The 26,312-nt window shown below is 36.3% G+C and overlaps 1 protein-coding gene across 3 annotated transcripts in view; it reads left to right on the plus strand.

The window, feature by feature from the left end:
* PLCL2 (phospholipase C like 2) overlaps positions 1 to 25,892 on the plus strand; it is a 99,549-nt gene extending 73,657 nt beyond the window's left edge. For 2 of the 3 annotated variants that reach the window (XM_071561046.1, XM_071561047.1), the window contains exons 5-7: positions 3,034 to 3,109; positions 15,961 to 16,070; positions 24,520 to 25,892. In XM_071561046.1, coding sequence (XP_071417147.1) covers positions 3,034 to 3,109; positions 15,961 to 16,070; positions 24,520 to 24,699 — 366 coding nt within the window. In that variant the 3' untranslated portion in view covers positions 24,700 to 25,892. Of the gene's footprint in view, positions 1 to 3,033; positions 3,110 to 15,960; positions 16,071 to 24,519 lie in introns of those variants that run through there. The other variant, XR_011698320.1, reaches the window with a different exon arrangement.
* The last annotated feature ends 420 nt before the right edge of the window (positions 25,893 to 26,312 follow it).

Consider the following 26,312-nt stretch of genomic DNA (forward strand, 5'->3'; position numbering starts at 1 on the left):
ATAATTTTGTCCTGAACACCAGAAAGAATTCACATGTTCAAACACTCTAGAAGAGTAATTTAACAGGTAGTTGAATACATACTAAAGGTGACTGCATGGTGGCAATGTAGGAATGAGGTTATAATGAACTAACACTATTACTTTATTAATCAAGCACAACTAGAAGGTGACACGTACTCATGCACACAGCATAGTGCTCCATTATTTTCTTAGTGAAGGACATAAGAAAATTGGGATGTTCCACAATATGAATTGAATGGTAGTGGCAGGCAACCCCTGAATTATTACTAGCTCAGGCAATTTTGCTTTGTAGTGCTGTTAATCTTAAGTACAGCTCTCTATTTATTTTAGAGGCCAAAGATAAAGAAAGTAGCTGTTACTGGTTTAGTCATATAAAAATGGATATTAGAATAATTTCTATGAAATGCACTGACATTTTTCTTCAAAAGCTGAAAAGTGGGCATTGCTTTTGATCTGAGAGTATTTAGCAGCTTTCCATACTGAAACTGCGAAATATGAAATCTGCGTGTTACAATAAATTGTTCCTCAATGTTAGCCTTGCTGTGATGAAAGAGCACTAATACAGCTATTAGTTTCACTTCTTTTCATCTGCAGATTTACTACAACTTTCTTGCTTTGTCAATACAGAAAGTAAATAAAAAACAGTAATGTAAGCATTTTTATTCATCTTAGAATTCTCTTATTTCTGAAAATCAGAGCAGTGTCTCAGAGTAAGTTTTCTAATCAGCTGAGTCTTGTTCTCCACTGCTTCTAAATTATCTGATGTACATGTAGAGTGTATCGTATGAAGGAAGCAGGGCAGATGAATGTGTTCTGTGTTTGGAAAAGGAGCTAACTGAGATGATTTAGAAAATGCATTATTATACACATGGGGTCAGGAAAAATTAGGGCAGTTGCAATATTTCTTACAGTTCCTATGGAACAAATACCTTGAACAGGCAGCACTATTGATCTCACTGTTTTTATGAACTCCAGTCGAGATGGTGTGGAGGTGAAAGGACTCATATTGATGGAGAATCCCACTCTACTCCTTATTATTGTGTATTAGCAAACTGAAAAAACCAAGAGCCATATATGCTCAACATTTCATTTTTCAAGGTGATTTTCAATGCAGCAGAAAACTACTTTATAGTCTCTTTTCAGCTAGTTAGCAAAAGAAAATCAGTTATTGGAAGTATATTTGTGTTTGGCATCAAATGTTTTTCAGTTCTCTTTAAGTTCATTGCAGAAGCAAATGTGTTACATGACATACATATTGAAACAGCTAAAATCCTTGCCTTTCAAGCAAGTTTTTAGTGACCTTATCTCAATTTCTGAATACTCTTTTAAAAAAGACTGAATAGTAGTGAAACAGTGAAATGGGGCTTTCTCCTTGACCAGTCCGGAATAGTCAGTTTTCAGTGCTCCCTGTGGGAGTGAAATATAGCACTCTCTTATTTAAGTTGTCTTCAATTTGTTACACTTAAATAGTAATCTGCAAAATTCTATTTATAGGTAGTTTTTCCTTGAGTGAACATTGATATTTACATTCAAAGAACAATCCGGTTAAAAATGATTAAGCTAAAGTTTTTCACTTGCAGTTTAAAAATCTGATCAAGTTATTTTTGCTTCATTTATTATAATTTACATTTATTTAAAATTACCCATCAGCTGACATAGTATAATTCAGGCTAAATAGATAATTTGAATTTAAATACAGAGAATCATGATGTGGATATTAAATTCAATTATCCAGTATGATGACCACCACCTACTCAAAGTTTCTTATTTCCATACTGTTTATATGTAGCATAAACTGAAAATTTCAGGGTTTGCATCATTTTCTTTATTGGTTTAAATAGAAATAATAGAAACAGAAATAGACTTATTTTAAAATGCTTTCTCATTTGTTTAAACCAGGTTTTTGTGTAGCTGACAATTACATAAGTCTGTAGAGTAGTTTGTCTATGCAGGTGTTTTTCCTCCTTGCTTGCACACTTGTCATGATCAAAAATCTGAGGCTTACTTGCCTGGTTTTCAAAATTGATTTATGCCTCACTTAGAGGAATGTTCAGACAAACAGCCTCAATGTCATTCAGCTGGAGAAGGCTCCTTATGTGTGAGGAAGGACTGCCATAATAGTCATGCCTCATACAGCAGCTTTTCTCTGAGGAAATGTGTTAGAGAGGTTTGGGTTTTTTTTTCCCTATAACATGGAACATTCCTGCTCATAAGAGCAAATGGTGGTCTCCTACGGACAAGTTCCACATGAACACCCACATAAGTAACATGTCAAACTTTAGTGGTTGTTTTAGTGGCGAGAATATTACCTGCTTCAGTGGACGCCAGAGGCATCAGTATAAAGTGTGTGGCAAAGTTGTTACTTCTCAATACACACAGACTGAAAAGTTTGCCAGGTCCCATCTTAATTACTGTGCAATTATCTGAGTTTCCCTGAAAGGCTTTTTGTTTAGAAAGATCAGGTGAAGGAATAATTTATTTTTCTTATCCTTCAGTACCAGCCTCAAGTGATTTGTTTTCCTCCATAGAGTGTTGTCTCATACATATGTACAGGTCAAGACACAAAAAGGGAAAATGTGGAAAATCTGGAAAAGCAGTGGAATGATTCCTAGGAAAAAGGAAGCACAGGGTGGTGAGTGCTCATCATCCTGAATATTGGAGTGAGTAAGGAAGAGGATCCAGGTTATCTCACCCAAGCCACCAAAGGGAATTACCCGGTGGTATCTTTTTCATCCACTTGCTTTGCTAGGCAATGAGTAATGGAGTAAACATTTTGCTTCGGTGTTCACGGATCCCAGCCCAAAATAATTGTATTTTTATGTCTTTATGCTACATTTAGGGCACTTTTCTATCTTATCATGACCATGAAAATGAACATATTCTTTATGTTAACAGTAAATATTAGATTATTGATTTGAGTTTAATTTTAAGCATCTTTTACAGATTAAAAATTTTAAGTAAAAATTTAATCTTACTGATATTCCTATATATTTTAATTTCTTTTCTCTACAGATGATTCACACCATCAGAACTCTAGTTGAAAATACAGATAGCTTATATGAGAAGATAGTACAGTGTCAGAAAGCAGGTAAGTACAAGCTGCTTTTAAAAAATACAATACAAAACTTACTGCATTTTTATTTCCCAGAACTTCTAATTGAGTTTATTTATTCAACTGTAGCAAAAATAAAAACCCAAACCCAACCAAAACTCAACAATCAAAAAACAGCAAAATCCATACCAAAAATATTATTGTAATTTAGACACATAGAGTAAGGTGAAAACGACATTTCAAACCAGGATCAAGGATCCATAGAATTGCAGCTTGACCATTTCATATATGGACAGTAGCTTGTCACTACAGTCATTTCCACGAATACAAACATAGGATTACAGGAAAGAAAGAGAGTGATCTAATGAGAATGATTTATCCAAAATACTCCGGTGGTTTTGGCTGGGATAGAATTAATTTTCCTCCTAGTACCTGCTATGGGACTGTGTTTTGGATTTAAAACAGGACTAATAATACTGAGATGGTTTTAGATCCTTGGTTAGAGGTAAGGCAAAAGCTATTTGCCCATTTTTCGTATTTTAGAATTACTGCTGTTTTGTCCTGGTTTATATGGTTTCCAGTAGACTTCCATTTGTCTGATTTTCTTGAGTCTTACCAGCTTATTCTACATGAAGGACAGCTGAGTCCAAGAATCCTTTGTTTAAGAATGCTAAAGACTTAAAGCCCATGATAAATAGTAGAGATTTTGATCTCATTTAAATGGGAACCCTCCAGCATGGTGACATAAGCCTAAGTATGGATTATGTAGTAGATACTGCTATTTAGGACAGCTTTAGCCCTGCAGGGTCAAGGTATTTTTAAAGATGAATGAGCTGAATTGAATTACCTTTTAATGTAAATGGTTTTTGAAGATCAGCTCATGACTGATCGATCTCATGATCTCAGTAGATGCGACTTACAAGTATTAATTACAAGTAAAAGATTACATGTTTTCCTATGTAGTTTCTTGATAAGGAAAAAGCAAAATCATGCCCTTGTCTGGGTTTTTTCATTCTGTGCTCAAAGAGTGAAAAAGCTGCTAAAATAAGTGGAAATACACAAGCTGCCAATAAGCAGTAAATTTTTGTTATCATGGACAAGCTTGTAAGAGAATTTTGTTCAATAGGCAAAGTGGATTCGCTCTATTAAACCATTTTCTGTCTTTAATAATAAGACTCTTGGCCTCATAAAGTTCAGAACTAATTTTAAAATAAATGCACTATTATTTTTTTACTTAGATTGATGACCTATTGAGTAAGCAAAGAGATGATTATTGAGATGGTTATTTTCAGAATGCAGGTTCTTTGCTGTTAATATTCTCTTAAGAGCATTAACTATAAGCATCTCTCCTCATTTAGGTTCTTTAAAATTAAACCATATAAAAAAAAGTTTCTACTTTCTTCATATCGGCATATTAATTTCAGCTCAGCACATTCAGTTTTTAATTAAATAGTTACTGAAAGCATTTTAGATACATAAATAATGAAATTATATGGGAACATAGTAATGCTTTGGTTCCCACTGTACTTCTTTACAGAATTACAAAAAAAACCCCACATAACATGAAGATGACTGCAGTGCCATATATTTTGTTGCTATTAAGCCAGTTAAACTTCCTGCAAGAAAGTAGAATCTAGGTGCTAAAGGGAATTTAAAGATAATCCCTAGTATTAAATGATGGGAGGGAAACAATGAGCAAACACAGTTTGCTGGTGACATTTATTTAACATAGTGAAATGTACATATGACTGTGAAACAGTACAGGAGGATCGTTGAGCAACCTGGTCTAGTGGAAGGTATTCCTGCCTATGGCAGAGGGTTTAGATCTGGATTATCTTTAAGGTCTCTTCCAATCCTGAATCGTTCTATAACATCTGTAAGGATAAATTAATGAGGGGCAAAGGGTGCCTTGACAATACGTGCAAGGACTGGTCTCTGAGGTTTCTGTTTTAATTCAGAAAATGAAGTTATTGTATACAGGTCTAGCAATGTCAATTTACTGTTAATATGATACATAAATGTGCATTTCAGCACTGTGTGCTGATAATTCAACCCATAAAAAACATACCATTTTTTTTTCATATGGTTTTAGAGGCACAGCCATCCCTAGTCATCTGTGTTGCCAGAACTCTTGTTCAGAATCTTATTTTCTGAGATCTTGGCTATTCTGTCCATTTTCTGTATTTGACTATTATAGTTTTGCTTTCTGCACATAATTTTCCTGGCTGTTGTTTTGATGATGTCTGTCCCTAGATGAATTTTGGTATTTTTTCCTCGCTGTGCATCAGGACTGAGCTGCTTTTGCTTCTCTTGTCTGTTCATTTGGTGGCAAGAGTTTCCACTGCCTAATAGATTGTCAGCCATCATCATGCTTTCTATCATGTTGTCCCACGGACTCACTGTAAACATCCACCAGGCTACTTCCTTTGAATTTGTTTTTAAAATTATCCCACAAACACAGCTAGATTGACACATGTCCTCCTACCACCTTAACCAAAATAGTTTTCATTGCTTCCCTGTACTCCCTGCTCTGTCCATCTGTTCTCTTTCTTCCTCATACTTTGATTCTGAGTTGTTGGAGCAGGGACTGTCTTATTTATCCCATCTGTACAGTGACTGACTTTTTTTTAATAACGTAACTAGTGAGAGACATGAAACGAGCACATTTTCTAGCATGTACTCCAAAGCAGTCCTTCAGCAGTGTCAGAAACAGGATACTGTTTCAAGAAAGGAAATATTCAACCATTCTGGATGCTGTTGAAGATAAGCACAATACACAATATCTGCTGGCAAAAAGTTGCATCTGAACTTGCATGCAGAAATATATTAGGATGATGGCCATACGAAAACATGGCAAATACTTCTGGTAGCTGAAAACTAAAGGAATGCTATCAATTTTGTTCAAATAGTGGTAACTCTTACTTTCCCACTGTTACTGCTTAAGCTTTGCAGCAAATTAACATGTACAGATCGGTTGAGCTGTTTATTTTACTGTTTGTTCCTTTAACTTGCATTCTACATTGGGTTTTGACTCAAGATCCATCAAAACAAAGCATGTAAAAAAAAAGTAATATTCTATGTTATCACAGATTAGATAATCTCTTAACACAGCAAAAGAAGTTGATATAATTAAATATTGAGGAGCACTTTTGCCTGGATGTATAGGCATGCAATTTATTTTCATTTTTTATATTCAAACAGTGAAAGGCTATGACTAGGTTCCCTATATTTCTGCAGCTATCCCTGACTTGAAAGATAAACTGCATTGTTTATGGTCTGGCTACTATGGAGTTTACACAAATTCTGCAGAACTTGTTAATCTATGCCTACTAAAATACTGCCTCTCATCAGCAAGTCTTGGCTTTTGATCAGAAGCCACTGCACATAAACCATCGTTCTGTAAATAGGGAGTGAAGGAACACTGCTTATCTGTTATTGTTTGCCTTCATAACTGATAATATTTAATTTGTTTGACTGTGTCAGTAGATTCACTGTCAAAAGTAAGGCATCTACAGTGTTTACCACCATCAGATAAACTCCAACATCATCTGCTGTGACTAAAACAGCACTTTGAGGCCCTCTCAGCCAGACAGCATGCTTCTGAAATACCTGCTCTTCTTGTTTTCTCCATGTTCCCATTTTTTCTAAGCCAGTCATCAAATTGTTTTAACTTTCTCAACACTTGTCACATCATCATTTTCAACATTTCTTGGCACAATAAGCTAGCTCTCTCTGATAGTTAAGGAAATAAAGGGCATGTTCAAGATAATCCTTTTATTTTTGGCTCTTAACTTTCTTTCTGTATTCAGTCCATCATTGTTTTTTTTTTTATTTCCTCTTTGTTCTGTCTGCTCCATTTTTTCTATTTTTTTTTCCTTTTTGCCTTTCCTCCTCAAACAAGTCCACTAAGCCTCTCCAGGCACAGCTCCACAACAGCTCAGGTTATACTGTTGTTGCATATGTTCCCTGGCTCTGTAACCCTGTTCCTCTCCTGTGCCTTGAATATTCTTGAAGATGCATTCTACTGCGGAGAGTGGGATATGAAGCCTTGCACTTAGATCAACTTACTGGTCAAGTATTAGTGAATAAGTGATCAGTCATTTTTCTTCATGCTCAAATCTTTTTCACTATGGTTATTCACATCAGACATACACCATATTTTTCCTACAATGCTCCTCACACATAGCTCATTGTAAAACATTAGATGGTATTTTCTGGGGAGGAATGTGATGTATTTTGCACATGGATGGATGATTCCTAGGAGACATGTCTTGTACTTCTTACTGATATCACTCATTGCTATAGGACAAATACTTTACTAACACTAACTTTTGCATTACTCTCTTGAGTTTGCCCCTTCATTGCCTTTCCCCTCCCTACTTGTAATTCTAGTCCAATAAAAGATCAGATTGTATTAATGATGGCTATCTAGAATTGCACATGCAACTTGCAACAACCTCAGTAAGAAAAAGTTATTGGAAAATGTGTTTATGTGCTCAAAATCAGAATAACATTGTAGGAAGCTAAAATAGAATTCTCAATTTTAGATAGCCATTCTCAGTACAGAAATATTTGCAAAATTAATCTTTTATATTAGGTTGTATTTCTAGCTGTTGCCCTCTACTTGCAAAATTATTAAGGAGACAAGATTAATTACATCTCTCAAGATGTAGAGAAGTATACTAGAGTGCACAAATACAGCACACATTTGGTGTACCAATATCTGCTCAAAGGCTACACCGTTACCCTAAATACAGTCTAATCCAAAATGAGAGGGAAGTATGAGCAGTCTGTTTACTCCCCCATGGGCTTTCTGTATCTGCGTGTGACAACATAACTAGTACAACAGGTGCTGACTGAGACCAACCAACAGTTCCAACATATCCGTAGATGGGAATTATGAAAAAGCAGAGGTAGCAAAGTGTTATAATTAGCATGGTTGAAAGACAAATTTTGTAGCATGCTTTATTAGCTCAAGGGCTGAAAAGTTGAACAGGTTTTCAGATAAAGAGTCCTCTTCTTTATATTTTAAACAACAACAACAGATACCAAGTTAAATACAGGTTGGGGAAATGGCTCTGGGTTTAAATTAATTGTGTTAATGAAGCAATTTGAAAGAAAAGGGTGCCACATTTGTCAGGTGCAGAAGGTGCAAGTAAAGAAGGAAGTTAGATTCTGAAGTGAAAGAGATTCATTACTACTGTCAGTGAAACAACATGGGCTCAGCCAGATCTGAACACTGGAGAAATTATAATGTCTTTGATTAAGTCTGCTCTCTAGCATTCAATAAAATCAGAAACTTTTCCATTAAATTTCATTGGTCTCTCTTGAGGATCAAGGCTGATAAATAAATGATGGAAACAGCAGTCTGTGGAAAAAAAATCTGCTCCCTTATACCTCTGCATTTTTGCCCTTTATCGACAGTTCATTCTCATACATGTAGTGGCTTAACTTCACCTACATTTAGAAATACAGTCTGTCTTCATGGAGGAATGTCCTTGTGGAACAAAATTTTCTGTACATTGGAGGTAGAACCCTGTAAGTCAATTTTCTGGAACAACCGTTTTAATATGTGAAGGTCTGGTTTTCTGTGTAGTATTTTGTGTAAGTGCTGTTTTGGAACTACAGAAGTAGTGTTGGTGTGGGTTTCCTGTGTTTTGTCAGGTGATGTTATTTTTGTTTACTTTGGTTTTGAGATGTTAATCTTATATAGAATTGTCTTGAAAGTGTTTGAGGAAGGTAGAGCTGGTTACTTAACTCTTGGAAGCAAGAAAGTTGTAATTAAATCAAGGCCAAATGTTACAGGTGTCCTCTTTTTATCTTCATGCCAGCATAAGCTTGGTGCTGCAACTACTTTCAGTCTCTTGTGACTGGTTCATAAAGAAGTTGGTGACTATTTTATGTCCCAAGTGGATTCCCAACATTAAAGAAAGTGTCTTATACTGAAAAGTGAATTACTGTGGTTGAATATGAGTCTGGATTGAAAGACTACTAGTTTCATCCTTGCAGAGAGGATGGTGTTCAACAAGTTGTGATGCCATTGTCATTTGGGATGTTGGGATAAGTTTATCTCAAGCATACAATTTTAGTTTGCCCCTTATAAAGAATAGTAAGGTACCATGCACCTAAGTAGGGGCAGTACATCTATATCTGTGTCTGGGGAACATTTCCACTTGCTACAGAGCTAGTGTGCATTGCCAAAGAAGTTGAAATAATTAAAAAATACCAAACAACTAATAAAGGTAATATGGTTTTTTATCAGGTATTAATCTAAATATGTTGAATGCAAATAATTCATACCTTGAGCTTCTTGAAGCTGAAGCACAACACACCTAGAATCCACAAAGAAACTCTGATTCCCTAGTTATGACATAAAATATTTTTAGTGACTTCGAAAGTAGGTGAATGGAAGTATTTCAAGATCTAATCCTTGTTCCTGTTAAGAATTTTTTTTGCAGTCAGTAGTGATTCTTAGATGATACAGAGGTACTCAAAGTAATTGATTACGGTTCATTCTAAATCTTTGTGTGAAGAGTGTTCTGTAAGCAAAATAGTGATAATTTCTAAGTATAGTGACTTCAGTAGCTTCTCTAACATGATTTATTTGATTTATTGGTGATGTGATCTGGTAGTCACACTCCTTTCCCAGTCACGTTTTCTGACAAACTTTTCTTTAAAAGGAAGTTGTGAGGCTGAAATACCTGAGTATTTAAAAAATGTAATCTAAACTAAAAATATTTTAAACATATTAAAGAAATTAAAGGCCTAGCTTTCAAAGATGGGGTCAAGAGTAGCAGTTGTATAAACAAATTAAATATTTATGTTTAGATGTATTTAATTGCTTCACATATAATATTAATATTTATATGTGGAAATTACTACTTAGAGCTTAAATTCTTTTCTAGAACTCTTTGTTTTCCTATATTACCATTTAACTTACACAGTACAGGAAGAAATATTTTTCTGTACAAAGCACTTGGATTTTTTTATTGTAAAAAACCAAATCTGTGTATTCAAATTATTCACAGAATCTTTATAAGTATTTGAGATGTGTCTACATTGTAATTGACCTGCAAGATGTGGTAACCTAATCAAGAGCTGTATGGTATTTTCCTTTCATTTAAAAATATTTAACATTTATTTCATTTTTGTTACTTATTTATTACTCTTTTTTGAAAAGTATTTCATTTGCTTTTAAATCAAAGTGCTCTACCAGGACTGAAATAAAACAGATTTGGCTTGACTGCAGTTTAAGTGTTTCCTCCCTGGAGTGTTACCAGTGTGTATCTCATACTGTCATAGTTAAATTTTGTTTGCTACTCATTTTGTATCAGGCCTACTCAGTATATACATTTATTGCCAAAGTTTTACCATTGTACTATTTCCCTGATAAAGTTCTTCGTTAAGAGAAAAAAAACTACACCAGGAGGAGTCCACCTGCTGTTTAGTTCATGTCTCAGCTAGGTTGTAAATCATGCTCTTGGCAAGAAAGCTTTCATCAAAGAAAACAAATGAGTATGTCAAGTAGAGATTTGGCTTAAGAAGAATTTGTATCTCCATTCTCAGTTAAAGAAAAGGTGTGAATTTTTTTCCTCTAAACTGAGATTGTGTGCCAAGGCTTTGTGACAGTAACTCTTACAAAAGCAAATGAATCTCAGCATTCCAAACAGCCTGAACTCCTACAGTACAAACATGCACTCCAGTTTGCCATATATCAGGTTTTTTCACATCTTGATTTTAATAAAAATGTAATTATCGTCAGTGTTCCCACAAGGATACAACAAAAAAGTGAAAACATAAATACATGCAGCTCAGTGACTTAAGGCCACTTTCCTTTTTAAAATATGTTTCTTAACTAATTTAAAAATAGCAGAATAATTTATGTGACATATATATGTCACATTTTAAACAATATCTTAAGTATAGTACTTTGAAACTATAGTGAAAGCCCAGTAATGGGAGGAATAGCCCACCAACTTTCAACAGATGTCACTTCTAGTAAGTAATTAAGGATAGTGAATTTCCTATGAAGTCATTTCATTTTAAGGAAAATAAAAAACTATTTTGTCAGACTAAATACAGTAGTAGATGAGTAACTTTTAATAGTATCTACAATGTTGGTTTTGAGATGCATTCCTAAATGTTTTTTTTAGTGAAAGTACAGTATTGGCACTACAACAGTATGCAGGGAAGCAACAGAAATGCATCTTCTTTATTCCAGCATTTCAAGCATCAGCAAAACAATGACTTGAAGTTATTGAAAATGGGAGAAAAGAATTGTACATACAATTTCAGAAGCTCTTGAATGGTAAGGTATTCCCAAGTGGGATGGACAGTGTTAAAGCCATCTAAAGAATTCCAGGAGTGGGAGAGAGGATCTGAGAGAGAGGGTGAAGCTGAGACAATAATGAAATTCAAACTAGCCTGTTCACTGGGGAACCAGAAAGAGATTCAGCACTGAAGGGAAAACTGTTATTTGGAAGTACTGTTTAAGAAGATGCTTTGTAAGTGTACTGCAGAGGAGAAAGATATGCTGTGAAATCTCCAGTTATGGTTAGGAAAATTTGTTGGCAGTACTTTTTTCAGTTTGAAATGCTGTTGAATCATGCAATTGCTGTTTTGTTACATATATTACAGTGTATTTACGTGACTTAATAGTTGGGTCAATGTGCCACTGAAGAGCTGGTCTTTTTAATGTGGAAGCCTTGAATCAGTTTTTATTATGCAAACACTTAGGAAATTGTATGGCTTCTGTCAGCTTGCCCTTACTTATGGTGGAGTAGGGGTGACTAGACTTACTAATACAGCTTATGCCAACTAAAGTGCTCTTAGTACCCCCAACTCAGAGGGTAATCAAATAGTGATGTCTGAAACCTCATCACACTGTCATAAGCAGTAGAGTTACCACAGCCAAACCAGTTGAAGATGGCTCACTTCAATCCCAGGAAAAGTGGTGGAGTAAATTCTCTTGGAGTAAATTCCAACCACATGCAGAACAAGAAGATGGTTGGGAAGAGTCAGCATGAATTTGCAAAGGGTAAATCTGTCAGACCTGAACAACTTGAGAGCATTCTACAATGATGTGACTGGCTTGGTGGAGAAGAGCAGTGGATGTTTGTTTGGTTTTTTTTTTTTTTTTTTGACTACTGAGGCTTTCAACATTATCTCTTGTAAAGTCTTCTGGAACAAACTAAGTGTAGAGGCTGAAAACTAGCTGGGCAGCCAGGCTTAAAGCATGGAGATCAGGACCATGAAGTCCATCTGGAGGACAGTCACTAGTGATGTGCCCTGAGGTTGATACTAAGAGCTACCGCTGTTGAAATATCTTCTTTTATTACCTGGATGATGCGGCAAAATGCATCTTCAGCAAGTTGACAGAAGATACCAAACTCTATGGAGGGTGGATACAACAAATGATTGAGCTGCTACTCTGAAGGACTTTGCTTAAGTGGGTCATAGGAACCACATAAGAAGGGTTCAGTAAAGAGAAGTGCCAAGTACTGTACCTGGAGAGGAACCACCCCAGGCTGACTGGAAAACAGCTTCAGAGAAAAGGATGTGGGTGCTGTGATGAATAAGTCAAACATACCTAAGAAAGTGCATGGCTAGAAGACTGAAGGAGGTGATGCTTCCCCTCTGGGCAGTGTTGATGAGGTTACATCTGCAGTGTTGCATACAGATCTGGACTTCCTGTACATGAGAGATGCAGACATACTGCTGAGAGTCCAGCAAGAGCCACAACAATGGTTCTTGAATGCACTGGAGCATCTTTCCTGTGAGAAAATGCTTGAAGGGCTGGGACTGTTCAGCGTGGAGCAGAAAAGGCTCAGTGAGGCTCTTGTGTAGTTGCCAGAGAGGTTGTGTAGTCCCCATCTTGGTGATATTCAACAGCCAACTTGACAGAGTCCTGGGCAACCTGTTCTATCTGATCCTGCTTTTGAGCAAGGGGATTGGACTAGACAATATCCAGAGGTGCCTTCCAATCACAGTGATTCTTTGTAAATAAAGATTTTAGTAAAGTTGACCAATCAAAAGAGCTTTTTAGAATTGAGCTTTGTGGCTCCAGATAACAATCAATAATAATTTAATTATACATAAATGTTTATGCAATAGCAAAAATTTAAACAGAAAATACCACCTGCATGGAACACTCATAATCTTCATGATCACTTAGAAAGTTGTGAATAATATCTTTCTTAATATCTGCCACTGTAAATGGAACACATGAGTAACTTGTGCTTTATAAGAAGCAGGCAGTATATACAGAAATACAGTAAGAATGACAGATGAAGTCAGTAGTATGCCTGTTATCATTCAAGCGCTCTCAGGCAGTTTGAAATTACTAATGGACTAATAATTCTAGAAATAATTAGGCCTCATATAAGTAATTTGTTCACTATATCTTAATGAGAGTAAGAGCTGAATTTTCACTTGGAGGAAGATGGAAAATTCAGTGTATTTATAAAAGAAAGGTCATTTATAAAAAAAAGTCATTGTTTTCCTTGCAAGTATATCATAAAGACATGTTTACATGAGTTTATGTGGGCATATAATTTAGTTTATTAATTTGGCTGCAAATGAGAAGGTTTTCCCTCTTTTTTCCACTTCCTGCTATCTTGCAAGATGGCAGTTTAATTTTGGAATTTAACACTTGTGCTACTACTTCGGCATAGTTAATGCAGTCTATCAGGCAAGAGTTTACAATAGAAATAAAATGCCTTTCTACTTGTCCCTACTTGTATGTTTAGGCTTAGAGTATGACAGGTTTAGTGTAGCATGATGAGGAGGAGTTGACCAGTCTGAAAGAGATGCTGAGGGATAGGGAGGTGATTAGTGCTGTTTAAGCTGGAGGCACCTGTTTGCTGAGGGGTTACAAGTGTGTGCCCTGGGGGAATGATCTGGCTTTGTTTCATTTTCTGAAGAAGGGTGATGAGATGTTCCTGCTAACTGCCAAGTATACTTAGCTGGAGTGGAATGGCTTTGGCAGAACAGAAATGTATGATAGCATGAGTCTAAAGAAGGAAGAGCATCACCATGGAAGGGTTGGTGGTGAACAAAAAGGAGCTCTTCTGGCTGGCAGAACACGTGGTCATGTCTGTGATACCAGGGACCTCGTATACATGAGAATAATCTGAAATCTGCAAAGCACCAATTTCACATTGATCGTGAAGTCCCTCAGCATTATTCTTAATACCTCTCTGAGTGACTTTAGTTCAAGGTTATTATCCATCACTAGTGTCCATTGACTTAAACAGCAGTAATTATATAGATGGAAATGAGGTACAGAACTCCAGAATTTTATGACTTTGTCATAGAATTCGCGTACAAATCAGGCAACCTCTATTGTCATAATGGCTCTAGAAATGAAATGTTGTAAATATAGATCTGTACATAATCTTTCCATGATCATATTGGGCGTTTATTTTTTTGGTTGATGTGAACAGAAACCAGGTACTTGAAAACAGTAATGGATTAATGAACTTTAATTTTTCACTTGTTGAGAAATCTGTTTGGGGGAAATATAATATTAACTTTATTTGAGCCTTTAGAGGCAGAGTCATCTCTAAGAAGTGACTGAAAATATACAGTAGTTTAATTCGGGGAAAATATTTGTCATTTATTTTCCTTGTAGCAAAATTCAAAATAGTAAGAAAAGTTAAAAAGAACAATCTTGCCTTGAAATGAATCTATGAATATTTTTTAAAATGTGTGTGTATATATATGTGGGAGTAAGGAAAGGGAATGTACAGTGAAAACATTCATATCTCTTACTTTTAATGAGAGACGTGTGTAGGGTAGAGAGATCATGAAGAGGAAATACTTGGTATCCTTAAAGTTTGGTCTTCTCTTGCCAGCCAGTTTTGAAGTACATACACTCACTGAGCAAGTAGAAGATCTCAACCAACATAGTTAAAATTATAATTTGTACTTTAACTGTAATTTGGTTTTTCATTCATAGATGTGAGTCCAAACCACTTGCCAACTTTTGACATTGAAATACCCCTTAGGTTATTACAGATGGAGATCCTGAGTGCACAGTTAAAAGTATGACTTTAAAAGGAAAGTTGCTGTAATCCATGTTGGGTTGCTGTGTCCCCATGGAAGGACATTTTACTTCCTCTGTATGAAGGAAACTGTTTAAAGTTCATTTTTACATGACTTGTAACAACAGCATGAAAATCAAATCATTATTTTTCTATCTGTGCAGTGTGCTGGGTAAAAATTAAAGCTTTGGTTGGTTTGCTCAATGTTAGGTCAAGCTAATCTGAATTTTGTCAAAAATTTCTGATTTGTGGTTTATCAGATGCAGGTTTTATGGGCACAGTAGTTTGCACAGTGTGGCAAAATGTCCTTGGCAGTTCACTTGGCATTCCTCCTTCACAGTTACTCCTTTTCCTCAGGGGTAAGGTGAGGTGGTTATTTTCTGGGATGGTCCCAGCACATAAGATGTTAGCTGGACAGCTGTGATGTAAGCTTAGTGCATAAAGGAGAAAGGCAGGCACAATATACATTTGTTGGGATAGAATAGTTAATGAAATTACTGTTTCCATCCTATAGTAACTCACATAAAGGTTTTTACATATGGTGCAACAAACTCAGTTGCGCTTAGAGATTATTTTTGCATAGGAAATGCTTGCTGGGCTCCATCTTTTAATAGCAATGACCCATTAGGTCATTCAGTGAATTTTGGCTTACAGATGTTTGTGTCTATTGGCATGTTACATAATATTGCATATTACTATATCAGATAGATATGTGCTTGAAGAATAAAATTTCTGAAGCTTTTGCACTGTCTTTTTACCATATTAGTTTCAAATTGCTATCTCTGTGATCACAAAAATGTATTAAAATAGATACTGTATTCTTTCCTCTTTTATTCTTTACAGCAATGGAATTTCATGAAAACCTGCAGAATATAGGAGCAAGAGAAGGCTTAAAAGAAAGAAAACTGCAAAAATCAGTAGAAAGTTTTACATGGAACATTACAATTTTAAAGGTAATGTGTCTTCCTTTGGTCAGTTACTGTATTTTTCTGTTCAAAACCGACATTTTAATATTGTTACTGGTCATTATTCTGTGTCACAATTCAAATGGATTTATTCACTTCTATAACCATAGTCAGTTTAGTTTATATAACTTGAAACACAGCAAACTGTCAAGGTGAATTTTTCTTCTCTTTTATTGTTGTGGAAGCTTATTTCATTTAGTTTGGCTGACATTTTCGTCTTGCAGTCTTTTAATATTAACAGGATCCTTGCTAATCTTGAATACCTGGGTGAAACAATGAGTATTGATTTCTGCAAAGTGACTCAGGCTGAAAGGAAGCCTGTTTTGTAATTTGAAAGGGAGTAAGGGTGTTAAGGTTAATGCAGTTACTGAAAAACAAAAAGGAAGCTGTTACTACTGCAGTCAGTGATGAATGGTGATTAATGGTAGAAGCAAATTATATTCATAATCCAAGCTGAGTGTGTAAGAACTGGAGACTCCTTACATTTTATTGAATGCATTTGTTTACATTTTGACAAAAGAGTAAGTGATGAAGTATAAAAAAGCTTTCAGTCAGAGACCCTCAGGAAAATGGAATGTGGTACAGTTCAGGTTTGCTATTGCTGGTCTTTCATTTGAGCAGTGTAACAAAATTTATAGAGATAGCTAAACTGCCTCCCTTAATTTATTCTGTTGACACTATTCTTCAAGCCCAAATTATTCAAGCTTTGTGTTTACATCCACTAATGAGTTCTTCTCTCCCACTCAATCAAATATTTCATCACTACATTAAACGATAAAGTCTGTTTTAATTATAAAGAAAATTCTTTTCTTCCACATATTTCTTATTTTTGGTGGTTCTTGAAAATACAATTTCCTATTACCTCTTGGTACAGTGAACTACTACAGAAAAGCATGTATTTATCCAGCTTTTCATGTTGGTTTTAACTGTGAAGCTTTTCACGATGTTGCTTGGTGCTTCATCCTCCTTTCGTTATACTGCACAAGTCCAATGCCAAGGAAAATCAAAAAGGGGAGAAATTTGCTACAGCATGTACAGCTAATACATCGTAAAAAATTGAATGCAGATTCTGCTTATAGGTAAAGGACCAGACTGGCATGTTTCCTTTATTAGAACAGAGTTTCCTGAAGACAGTGTATGGGGTGTGTCACATACCAGTCCTGTGCTTCCGAGGGGATAGAGAGGAGTCAGTTCAGTTGGTTTGGGCTAATGTCGAAAGAAGAAAGTCTTATTTCTTCTTTTCTGTCAAAAGTGTCAGATACCAGCTTGGATAGGCAAATCTGTTTTAATACTGCCTGAAACAGCAGTACCTTTGCTTCATCTCTGTTTTCTATTCAAAACATACAGGATGGTGGAGGGGAGGTTTGCAGTTGGGGAGCGACTGAAATGTGAAGTTATGATTTCTGTGTTAGCCAGGAACTGAAGAAGCCATATGGTAGATCTGGCTTTTCAGAGCACTAAAGGGCTTTTGTGCATGTCCTTAGGATTAACATAATTACGAATTTAGAAGGCCTTCCTTTTGAAGAGATTGTTGAGAAAATATCAATCTGTCCCATAGTGAATATTTTGTTAAAAAAAATGGTGAAATGTTTAATCAGCCTCTTGTTGAAACTTAACAGGAGGTGTTACAGAAAGTTCTGGTATGTTGTTAGATCTTAAAAGTTATTTACAGGTATTACAGTTCAGATGGACATCTGCTAAGTGCTGTTACTCACATTTAGATGTATGGTAAGTTAGAGGTTGTGATTTATCTGAAGCGATACATTGAGGTATTTCACTCCAAATTCTTTACTATGGACTGTAAACATAACTTCTTTTTCTGTCTCATAATTAAGTAGAAGTTGATTAATTTCTAAGACACTATTCCTGTCTGGAGAAAAAGACCTGCAATCATAATTTTGATCTAACTATGTTTTATTATTTCCATGTTTCCAGTTCTCTAAAACCTCTGAGAGAAAAGGGATAGAAAGTGAATGCCCACATTTTTTAAGTAGAAATTGAGCAGGACACTGACAATCCAAGCCACTTTAAGAAGAATTTCTTTTATCTGTTCGATTCCCTGCCTAGTTCAAATTAACTTCCTTCTCAAATAGCACAAAAATAAAAGCCTTCCTATTCAGTGGCTTCAGATTTTGCTGTCCAACAAGCAAAGCCAACCAACACAGTGAAGGCAGTGAAGTGCTTAGATGGATTTAACTTTTTATTCTTCTTGTAATTAGGAAAAGTATTTTGTGTGGACTCTTGGTCATGATTTAGGAATTGCTGTGAGGCTCTGAGCAGCAGTACTAAGTAGTTCTGTGTGAGCGCCATGCTCAGCTCCCTCACAGAGGAGTCGTGGAATGTTCATTTGGTGTAGCTAATGTATTTTCCAAACAGATTAAGCTGCGGTTTACCCTCAAGATACTTATTGATCATTTTCTTTCAATTGGGACATTTTGACTACGGTTGATGCAATGGAAAGTTTGATAAAATAATAAATTGACAGCTTAATTCTAGGGGACATCTCTGTTGAGAACATCTGACATAGCTATTAAATATCTGTAAGTGTGTTTGCACGCATATGCGTTAGACTTACCGTTTTAAAGGATTTAATGTCTCAATTTGAAATCATGTGGCCAAATTTATTATTAGTATAGTATGTTTGAATTCAGCTGAAATATCTCCATCCAATTTGTGTATGTGCATATGCAGACATGCTCATTCTTATTTACCCCATATATGTACATTAGAGACATTTGTTTAAGTTTGAAACATCACTTAGAGTAAATTTAGTCTGCTTTACTGAACTTTGTTGCCTGAGAGATTTGGAGATTGTACACTGTTAGAATATGGATCTCTTTCAAATATGCAGTTTTCAAGATCATTTGCTAGTAATTTATTTATTATTATTACTCAGACTGATAACATTCACGTTTTCTAAGCATAGGGAATTACATTTTCTGCCAGACAGTATACAGTTAGAAAAAGACAATCACTGCAACTGCTCTTGCAGCAGAGTCCTACAACCAACCTATTGTAAAAATGTATGGACTTGCATGGCATAGCAGCTTCGAGGAAAAATCCTCTATAGGCTCAGAATTTGAGATGCCGATAGGAAGAACATAACAGCATCTATAAATTAGTCTTTGCAACAAAGTGCTGTTCTAACACAAAGAGAGAGTTCAATGGAAGTACTCAGAATGAAGATGCGACTCCCAACATCAGCATTTGTTAGATGTTCCTTTTTGACTATGAGTTTTTAGACAGATCACATTAGACAACATGAATTACTTTCTCTTGAAAGAAATCCCAAGGCATGCAGTTCGTGGCATCTGTTATCTCTGTAATAACATTAGTTCTGCACCTACAGTATTTTAAAAAATGTATTTATAAATGGAACATTCAAGGCATTTATAGGACTGCAGCTTCTTACCTACTTAAAATCGTGAATTTTTTCAACAAAATCTCCAAGTGGATTCAGGCAGCCATGGAACATTCATAAAACTGCTGATAGCTGCTGCCTCTTACTAGAGGTCCTTGGAAGACCTCCCACATCCCAGTTCCATTTAAATACCTGAAGCTACGAGTCTGTTGAAGTTGCTGGACTGATGGGATTTGAGCTCCTAACTAAACCCATATTGGGAAGGACTTTATGTCCTGATTCCAAAACTGCACTCAGAGTATGTCAGCTGGCCATGGAACTCTGTAGTATGTCATAGAAACATAGAATCATAGAATGGTTTGAGTTGGAAGGGACCTTAAAGATCATCTGTCTAGTTCCAACCTCCCTGCCCTGGGCAGGGACACCTTGCACTAGACTAGCCTGCTCCAAGCAATGTCCCATTGTATGTAACCCACTGCTCAGAGAAATACTTGGGGAAAGGGTTATGGGCTTCTTGCATTTCCTGGTAAGACTTTGGGTTCCAGAGCCTGAGCTAAAGCCCAGTCATTAATCAGAGTTGCTTGAGATTTTGGGCCAAAAAGGGTGCTCATGCAGTTATATCAAATGTCATCTCTACAGTTTTACCTTCATGCTCATACACCTAGTGAAGGACCTGTTCACCAAAAATCATGAATGAATACAAAACAGCTTATAAAGATAGCTGTGCTGAGACATTCCAGTCGATCCTATATCCAATTGACTCAAATTGTGCCTCATTTCATAGGTATGAGAACAGATAGGATGCATTTTGGTTTTGTTTTTAGTTACCTGTAAGGAGCTATGATATAAGAACACTGCTTCTTAGCCAAAAGCTTTAAAACAAAAGGAATGTTTTTCATGATGATTTTAAAAAAATCAAACCAGACTAGTTGACACAGGAACGTTGGGACAGAGTGGTATGAATTGGACTTCCCCATTAATCCATATATTTTATTGCTGTTACTTATTAAAAGCTAAAAGCTTTTGACTGATATCAGTTGTATTCTTTGATATTCTTTAAGGTATTTTTCATGCAATTTGCTGCTTGAGTCTTCTTTTGAAGCTTGTAAACATCAATACATGAAATAGATGGTATTCAAGTTATGTAGTGCTCAGTTCTGTTAGTGACTTTTAGCCACAGTGAAGGACAGGGAGCAGTGATTGTCATTTGCTGTGGTGAGGAGAGTGCTCTCACAGTGCTCTGCACTTGTGATGTGCAATGCCTAGATCAGCCCCTCTTCCAGTTGGGAACTACCACAAACTGACTGTTAACCACAGTGCTTGGAGTAAATTCAAGTTTTGTGGTATGTTTGCCAGACAACACTAAGGACTAAATTCATTTACATTTTGATTTAATCTGAGATGAAAGCCTGACGAAGATAGCCCTACCACACAGCGGGAAGCATATGGGTTTGGTTCTGCCATGCTCCAGATTCCAGCACTGAGTTCTCTGCGCAAAGCAGCTTTGTTTCTTTGAATGTGGGTTTTTGGTACTCCCTTAAAATGAACCTGCTTGCCTAAAGTTTGAGCTGTTGAGTGGTTTCTTTTATTGATTTTACAGTATGCATTTTATCATAGCAAGTCGCTCCAGTCATTTGGGACTAGTAAGAAGGTGAAGGACCTCTGAGTAGTCCATAGGTCTGCAAGATTGCTGTGTTCCAGTTTGTAGTCAACTTTGCTGTCTCCTTACCTTTGAGTCAGTGGCACCTACTGTGAAAATCAGGATGCATAGAATATAAAGAATTGAAACTGAATCTTAACAGCTCTTGGGCAAGAGTCATTCAATACATATCAACAGAGCTAGGCACTTCACATCAATTACACAGACCTCTCTCAGTTGAGCTTGTGGCATATTTCGTAGCAGTCCTTGGCTCTTGTTTTGTCTTGAGATCAAGACAAACCAGCAGGTCATAACAACACCATTGGTTTCATGAACACCTGTCTAAACATGATATTACTTGGCTAGGTGTGTTTAATCTGAACACCTCTTGTCTGCAGTAATTGAGCCCTTTATCCCAGATTCTCTTTTGTCTGCCAAGTTCACATTCCCTGGTCAGTATTATCGACATTCATAGTTCCCTGCTGAAAATCCTACCACTCCTGATAACCCTTCACTTCCTCCTTCCCACTTGCCTCTATCAACTACTCTGTTCCCACTTGACCCTAATTTTCCCTTCTGGCAGCTTTTCCTGTTGCTTTTTGATTCATATTGCCTCCTCCTCACCACCTCTAGAAATCTTTCCCAATGAGTGTTACTTTTCATTTTCTCATCACCTTACCTAATTATATTCTGCAGTCTCCTCCCTGTTATGTGTTTTTGTTTTTCTTCCTCATCAGCTTTTATTCTCATTACCAAGCTCTCTCACTCTTTTTGAGTTTTTAGTCCTTCTACTTGTCTATAATTTTTAGGCTTCTTTCAACATGATGGATTTTGTCAATCTGTTTTCTTTCTGTATTCTAATCCCAAATGTTTCCTCAGTCTTTCTCTACTCACCTGTCAGATCCAAATTCAATGTTGTTGCACTGTGTTTGTGCTTCATAGTCTCCTCTTTCAGTAAGGTCTAGTATCTGCTTTGTGTAGTGCAGTGCAACTGCCCTTTCTGCAGTCCTAGACTTCTTGCCAGGTCAGTCCCAGAGACTGCTCTTGCCCCCTCCTTTTCTCCATCCACCTCATGTCCAGAGTGTCTGTCTCAGGCTCTTCCTTCCGCTCCTCTGGTCTGGCTTTTGGACTGCCTGCACTCGCAATTGAGTGTTGGTGGCTTGGAGAAGCCATCCTGGAAAAAACAACTTTTTTCCTAATGCACATTCATTATTCTGTGGGAAGGAAATATGTATTGTCTTGCCACATTGCTGGAGCTGTCAAGAGATGAAGGACGATCAAGAATGAAATCCTGAGTGATTATACTAACCACATTCAAAATGTGATTTTTGTTTATTAAAAGCTCATAACTTGGATCCACTACTCTGGGGCCCTGAAGTAATTTGAATTACAAGTCCCTACCCCAAGTGAGAGTAGGGAAGGAAGTATAGAAGATTGTTAACAAAGTTCTGATGGCATTCTCCTGTCTTTATTCTCAGAACTGAATGAACCATATGGATGAGGTCAAAAATTAATACTAAACAGAAATAATAATAAAATTTGCCAATGGCACGAATCCTGCATAGAAAGTACCAGCTTAAGTAGTTAAAGTTTGGCAAGCATATAAGTAACTGAAAACAGGGGGGTTTTAATTGGGAAGTTTTCAACAACTTTATTAATAGACTGTTTGCTAGCAGCTCTGCCTATAATAAACAACTTGATTAAAGTTCCAGAACTATATTTTACTAATCCATGTAAAATGGAACTTGGGCTAGAAACAGATGCACTCCAGATATGACTCATTTAAAGTGCTGGAGCGTTTTAAATTAACTTTTAGTTGTTTGTCAGTTTGGTCTTGGTTTCCTTTAGAATAAAATATTACTGAAGCTTGTGCTGGGATTGGTGAACTTCTAGATTTATTTTTTTCTCTCTAGTGATCAGAAAAGAAGACTTTGACTATTATAGTCTTGGGTAAGGGGAGGGAGGCATTATTTCTTTGAAGAAAATAGAATTTGTTTTCAATTTGTGTGCTGCAGATGCGTAATTCTGCTTACTTCATAGGATAGTATTTATGTTCTGAGTTGCTAAAGAGCGTCAGAAGTATCACACCATGAGTTCACCATGTTTTCATCTGACTGCTGTTCTGCCTCCCATCCTTATTTTTAAAATCAAGATGTAAAGTTGAATTTCAAACTTACTTGGCAGAGGAGGAGGACCAACATGTCTGTAGAAGAAATATTAGCATCTCTTCAAGAGAAGTGTCTGTCAGGAGCCAGAATTTACACAAGACAGACAGGCAAGAGTATCCCAGTTACAGGAGAAGGTGCAGTCAGTGTTCATAGCCTGTTGGACATTGGAGGTATTGACGGTCTCAAGGAACTACAGTACCAGACTTTGTATGTGTGTGTTTCTCCCCTTCAGATATTTCTGAAACTTTGGTGACTTTTCTGTAATCTGTGGAGCACTTCTCCTTTGGGAGCACAGGCACTGCATGATCACTTTGACCCACACAGACTTTCTGCACATTTTTGAACTTTGCTGTGCCCTGCAGTAAGACAGACATGCTCACCACGTTCTACAGCCTTGCTCGTTCCCTGCATGTGGGCAGAGTAGGCAGATTCCAGCTGCAGGGAAGGCCGTTCATAGGCTGCTAGTGAGAGCTGTGGCTGTTTGAGGGCTTTAACTGATACGAAGAGATGAAGTTCTGTAGAACAGAGGCAAATCACCTAAGCCTGGGAGACAATTTCTCTTAGAGCTTTACTTACAGCTGAAGTGCTATGAAGAGGAAGAGTGATGTGGCACTTAAGTATGTGGTTTAGTGGTGGACTTGACAGTGTTAGGTTAATGGTTGGACTCGATGATCTTAAAGGTCATTTCCAACGTAAATGATTCTATGATTCTAAAGAGGGACAGTGATAGCAGACTGCAGACAACCCTGTGAAGTCTTTGTCATCCCTGTCATTTTTTATGTGTTGCTTGCCAACCTGTATTTTCATATTTCATACATTGACAGGCATTGGTCCTTTACTAACCTACTATTGCCTGAATCACATTGCTAGGAAAAAAAAAGCTCTTAAGAACAAAAAAAACAGAAAAGCTTTAAATGTCTCCCTGAAGTATTGAAATCAGCCTCTACAATTTTCTTTATGTGGAAACATTTATAGTCCCAATGGATTAATAGTACAGCACAGATTGCTTACTAGAAAACTGTTAGGCAGAAATTACCCCTCAAATAATCTAATTTCTAGGGATTTTTGTTTATTTTGTGTTTTTTTCCTTATTTTTTTAGTTGGGTTTGGTGCTTTGGGATTTTTGTTTGGGTTTTGTTTTTTGGTTTGGTTTTGGGGTATTTTGTTTTTTCTTTCTTTTGAGCGGGGCAACTATACAAAACAGAAGGGTCAAAAAGAAGAGAATCTTATTATCAATTGTGTATTCCAACTCCATTTTGTTTCTTACAGGGACAAGCTGATCTTCTCAAATATGCTAAAAATGAAGCATTGGAGAATCTGAAACAAATCCATTATGCCACTCTCTCGTGTGGACTAAATAAGCCAGGCACTGAAAATGCAGAAATCTCAAAGCCTCGGCGAAGTCTGGAGGTAATACCTGAAAAAGCAGGTGATGAAAATGGAGAATGAGAGAAGGCTCTTCTCGTAATTTTGGAGTTTATAACTCTGTGACCAATTGTAGCTGCATAGGACATTTGCTTTGCACTTACTGTTGGAAAATATTTGGATTTTTTAAAGCACAACTGGAGAAGCTAATTACAATCTACTGAAACTGTGAATGTATGTAGCAACTCTGCTTGTGAAGGCAATGATATTGTGTAACATGGAAATTACATTATTGGCCTAAATATAACATATATATGTAAAAGATACTGTAATTCAGTATTTGCGTGCTGAAAAGTTCATTGTAGTGCCATTGGGAAATGAACATTTTTAAATGAGATGTAATTAGCAGGAAATACGTTGACAGAATTTGACAAGATGCCTTGATTTTCAAACTGATTTGATGCACAGGTAGTTTATTGCTTTGCACAATTTGTTAATTGTGCTAGTGAGAGGTATTATTCTTTTGAAAATCAGGTCCAAAAAAGTGGAATCCACTTTTCACACTATTGTAATTCAGCTGCTCAGATGTTTGGGTTTGAGGTGGTATTGATTTAATGTTGAGCCATAAATTAAAATGAGAATGTAATTAGACAGTGATCACTGACTTCAGTGCACTATTGGAGAGCCATTATGTAAAAGGAAAATGTGCAATCAATCTGATAGCCTGTGTCAGAAGAAGATACATACCTATTTTGCCTAAGATCTTCTGCAAATGTGTGTAGATAATGTGACCAAATTGCAAGTAAAATGATGTAAATAGTTTTTCATTTTGTGAAGTGAAGTGCTCATATTAAAAAGAGTTTTATGAGATTGCTCCCAAACAAGTAAAGCTTTTAACTAAATTTTAACTTTTTTATTTTTTGAGTATTTTCTTCCTTACAGAATAGGTGATATCTCTATAAGCAGGTTTGTCAAAAAAAACAAACCAATTGCTGTTCTGGTTCTGTTTTGGTTTTCTGACAATATTAGATAAAGGTATTGTAGCTGATAGGCTCATTGTAAAATGATTATTCCAACCTACAGTGTTCTCTTACTGTTTCTGATTTAACAATAAAATGGACTATATAATTACAGAAGCTAATAAATTTGAAGAAAAACAAGCAAAATCTCACAGAGATGAAAATGCAGTTTTTGTTTAGTTGCGGGGAAATGGGGAAGATGGTGATGTCTATTGAAAAGCATTGTTTTAATTAAAGGTCTTCAAGACATGCATTCTACATGGATTTCTTTCTTTTTTAACCAGTTCAAGATGTTCTACATTGAGACTGTGATGAAGACCTACATATGTATAACATTCTGTAAAAGTCAGTAGAGCTCTGAACAAGAACATTGGTATACTTGCACTTCACCTGGATTATTAGAGACTTAATTTTCTAGTCATTATAAAATTTAGCAGGGATAGGACAGAATGAAAACAGTTTGCATAGTAAATGTCACAACTTGAACCTGCACTTCAAATGTCAAACTGTATGGGTTAGGAACAGTTTTAGAAGGTGCTAAGCTCTTTCAGTGTCTAGTTACAGATTGTGTGCCTTAGTATTACGATCTTGCCAGGAGTGAGTTCTGTTCTGTGTTGTACAGAATGAAATGTTTGACCTGTGGTAAATACCTGCAAGTGTTGCTTTTTAGGCAGTTCT

The sequence above is a fragment of the Pithys albifrons genome, chromosome 7 (genome assembly GCF_047495875.1).
Source record: "Pithys albifrons albifrons isolate INPA30051 chromosome 7, PitAlb_v1, whole genome shotgun sequence".
In the NCBI taxonomy this organism is placed as follows: Eukaryota; Metazoa; Chordata; class Aves; order Passeriformes; family Thamnophilidae; genus Pithys; species Pithys albifrons.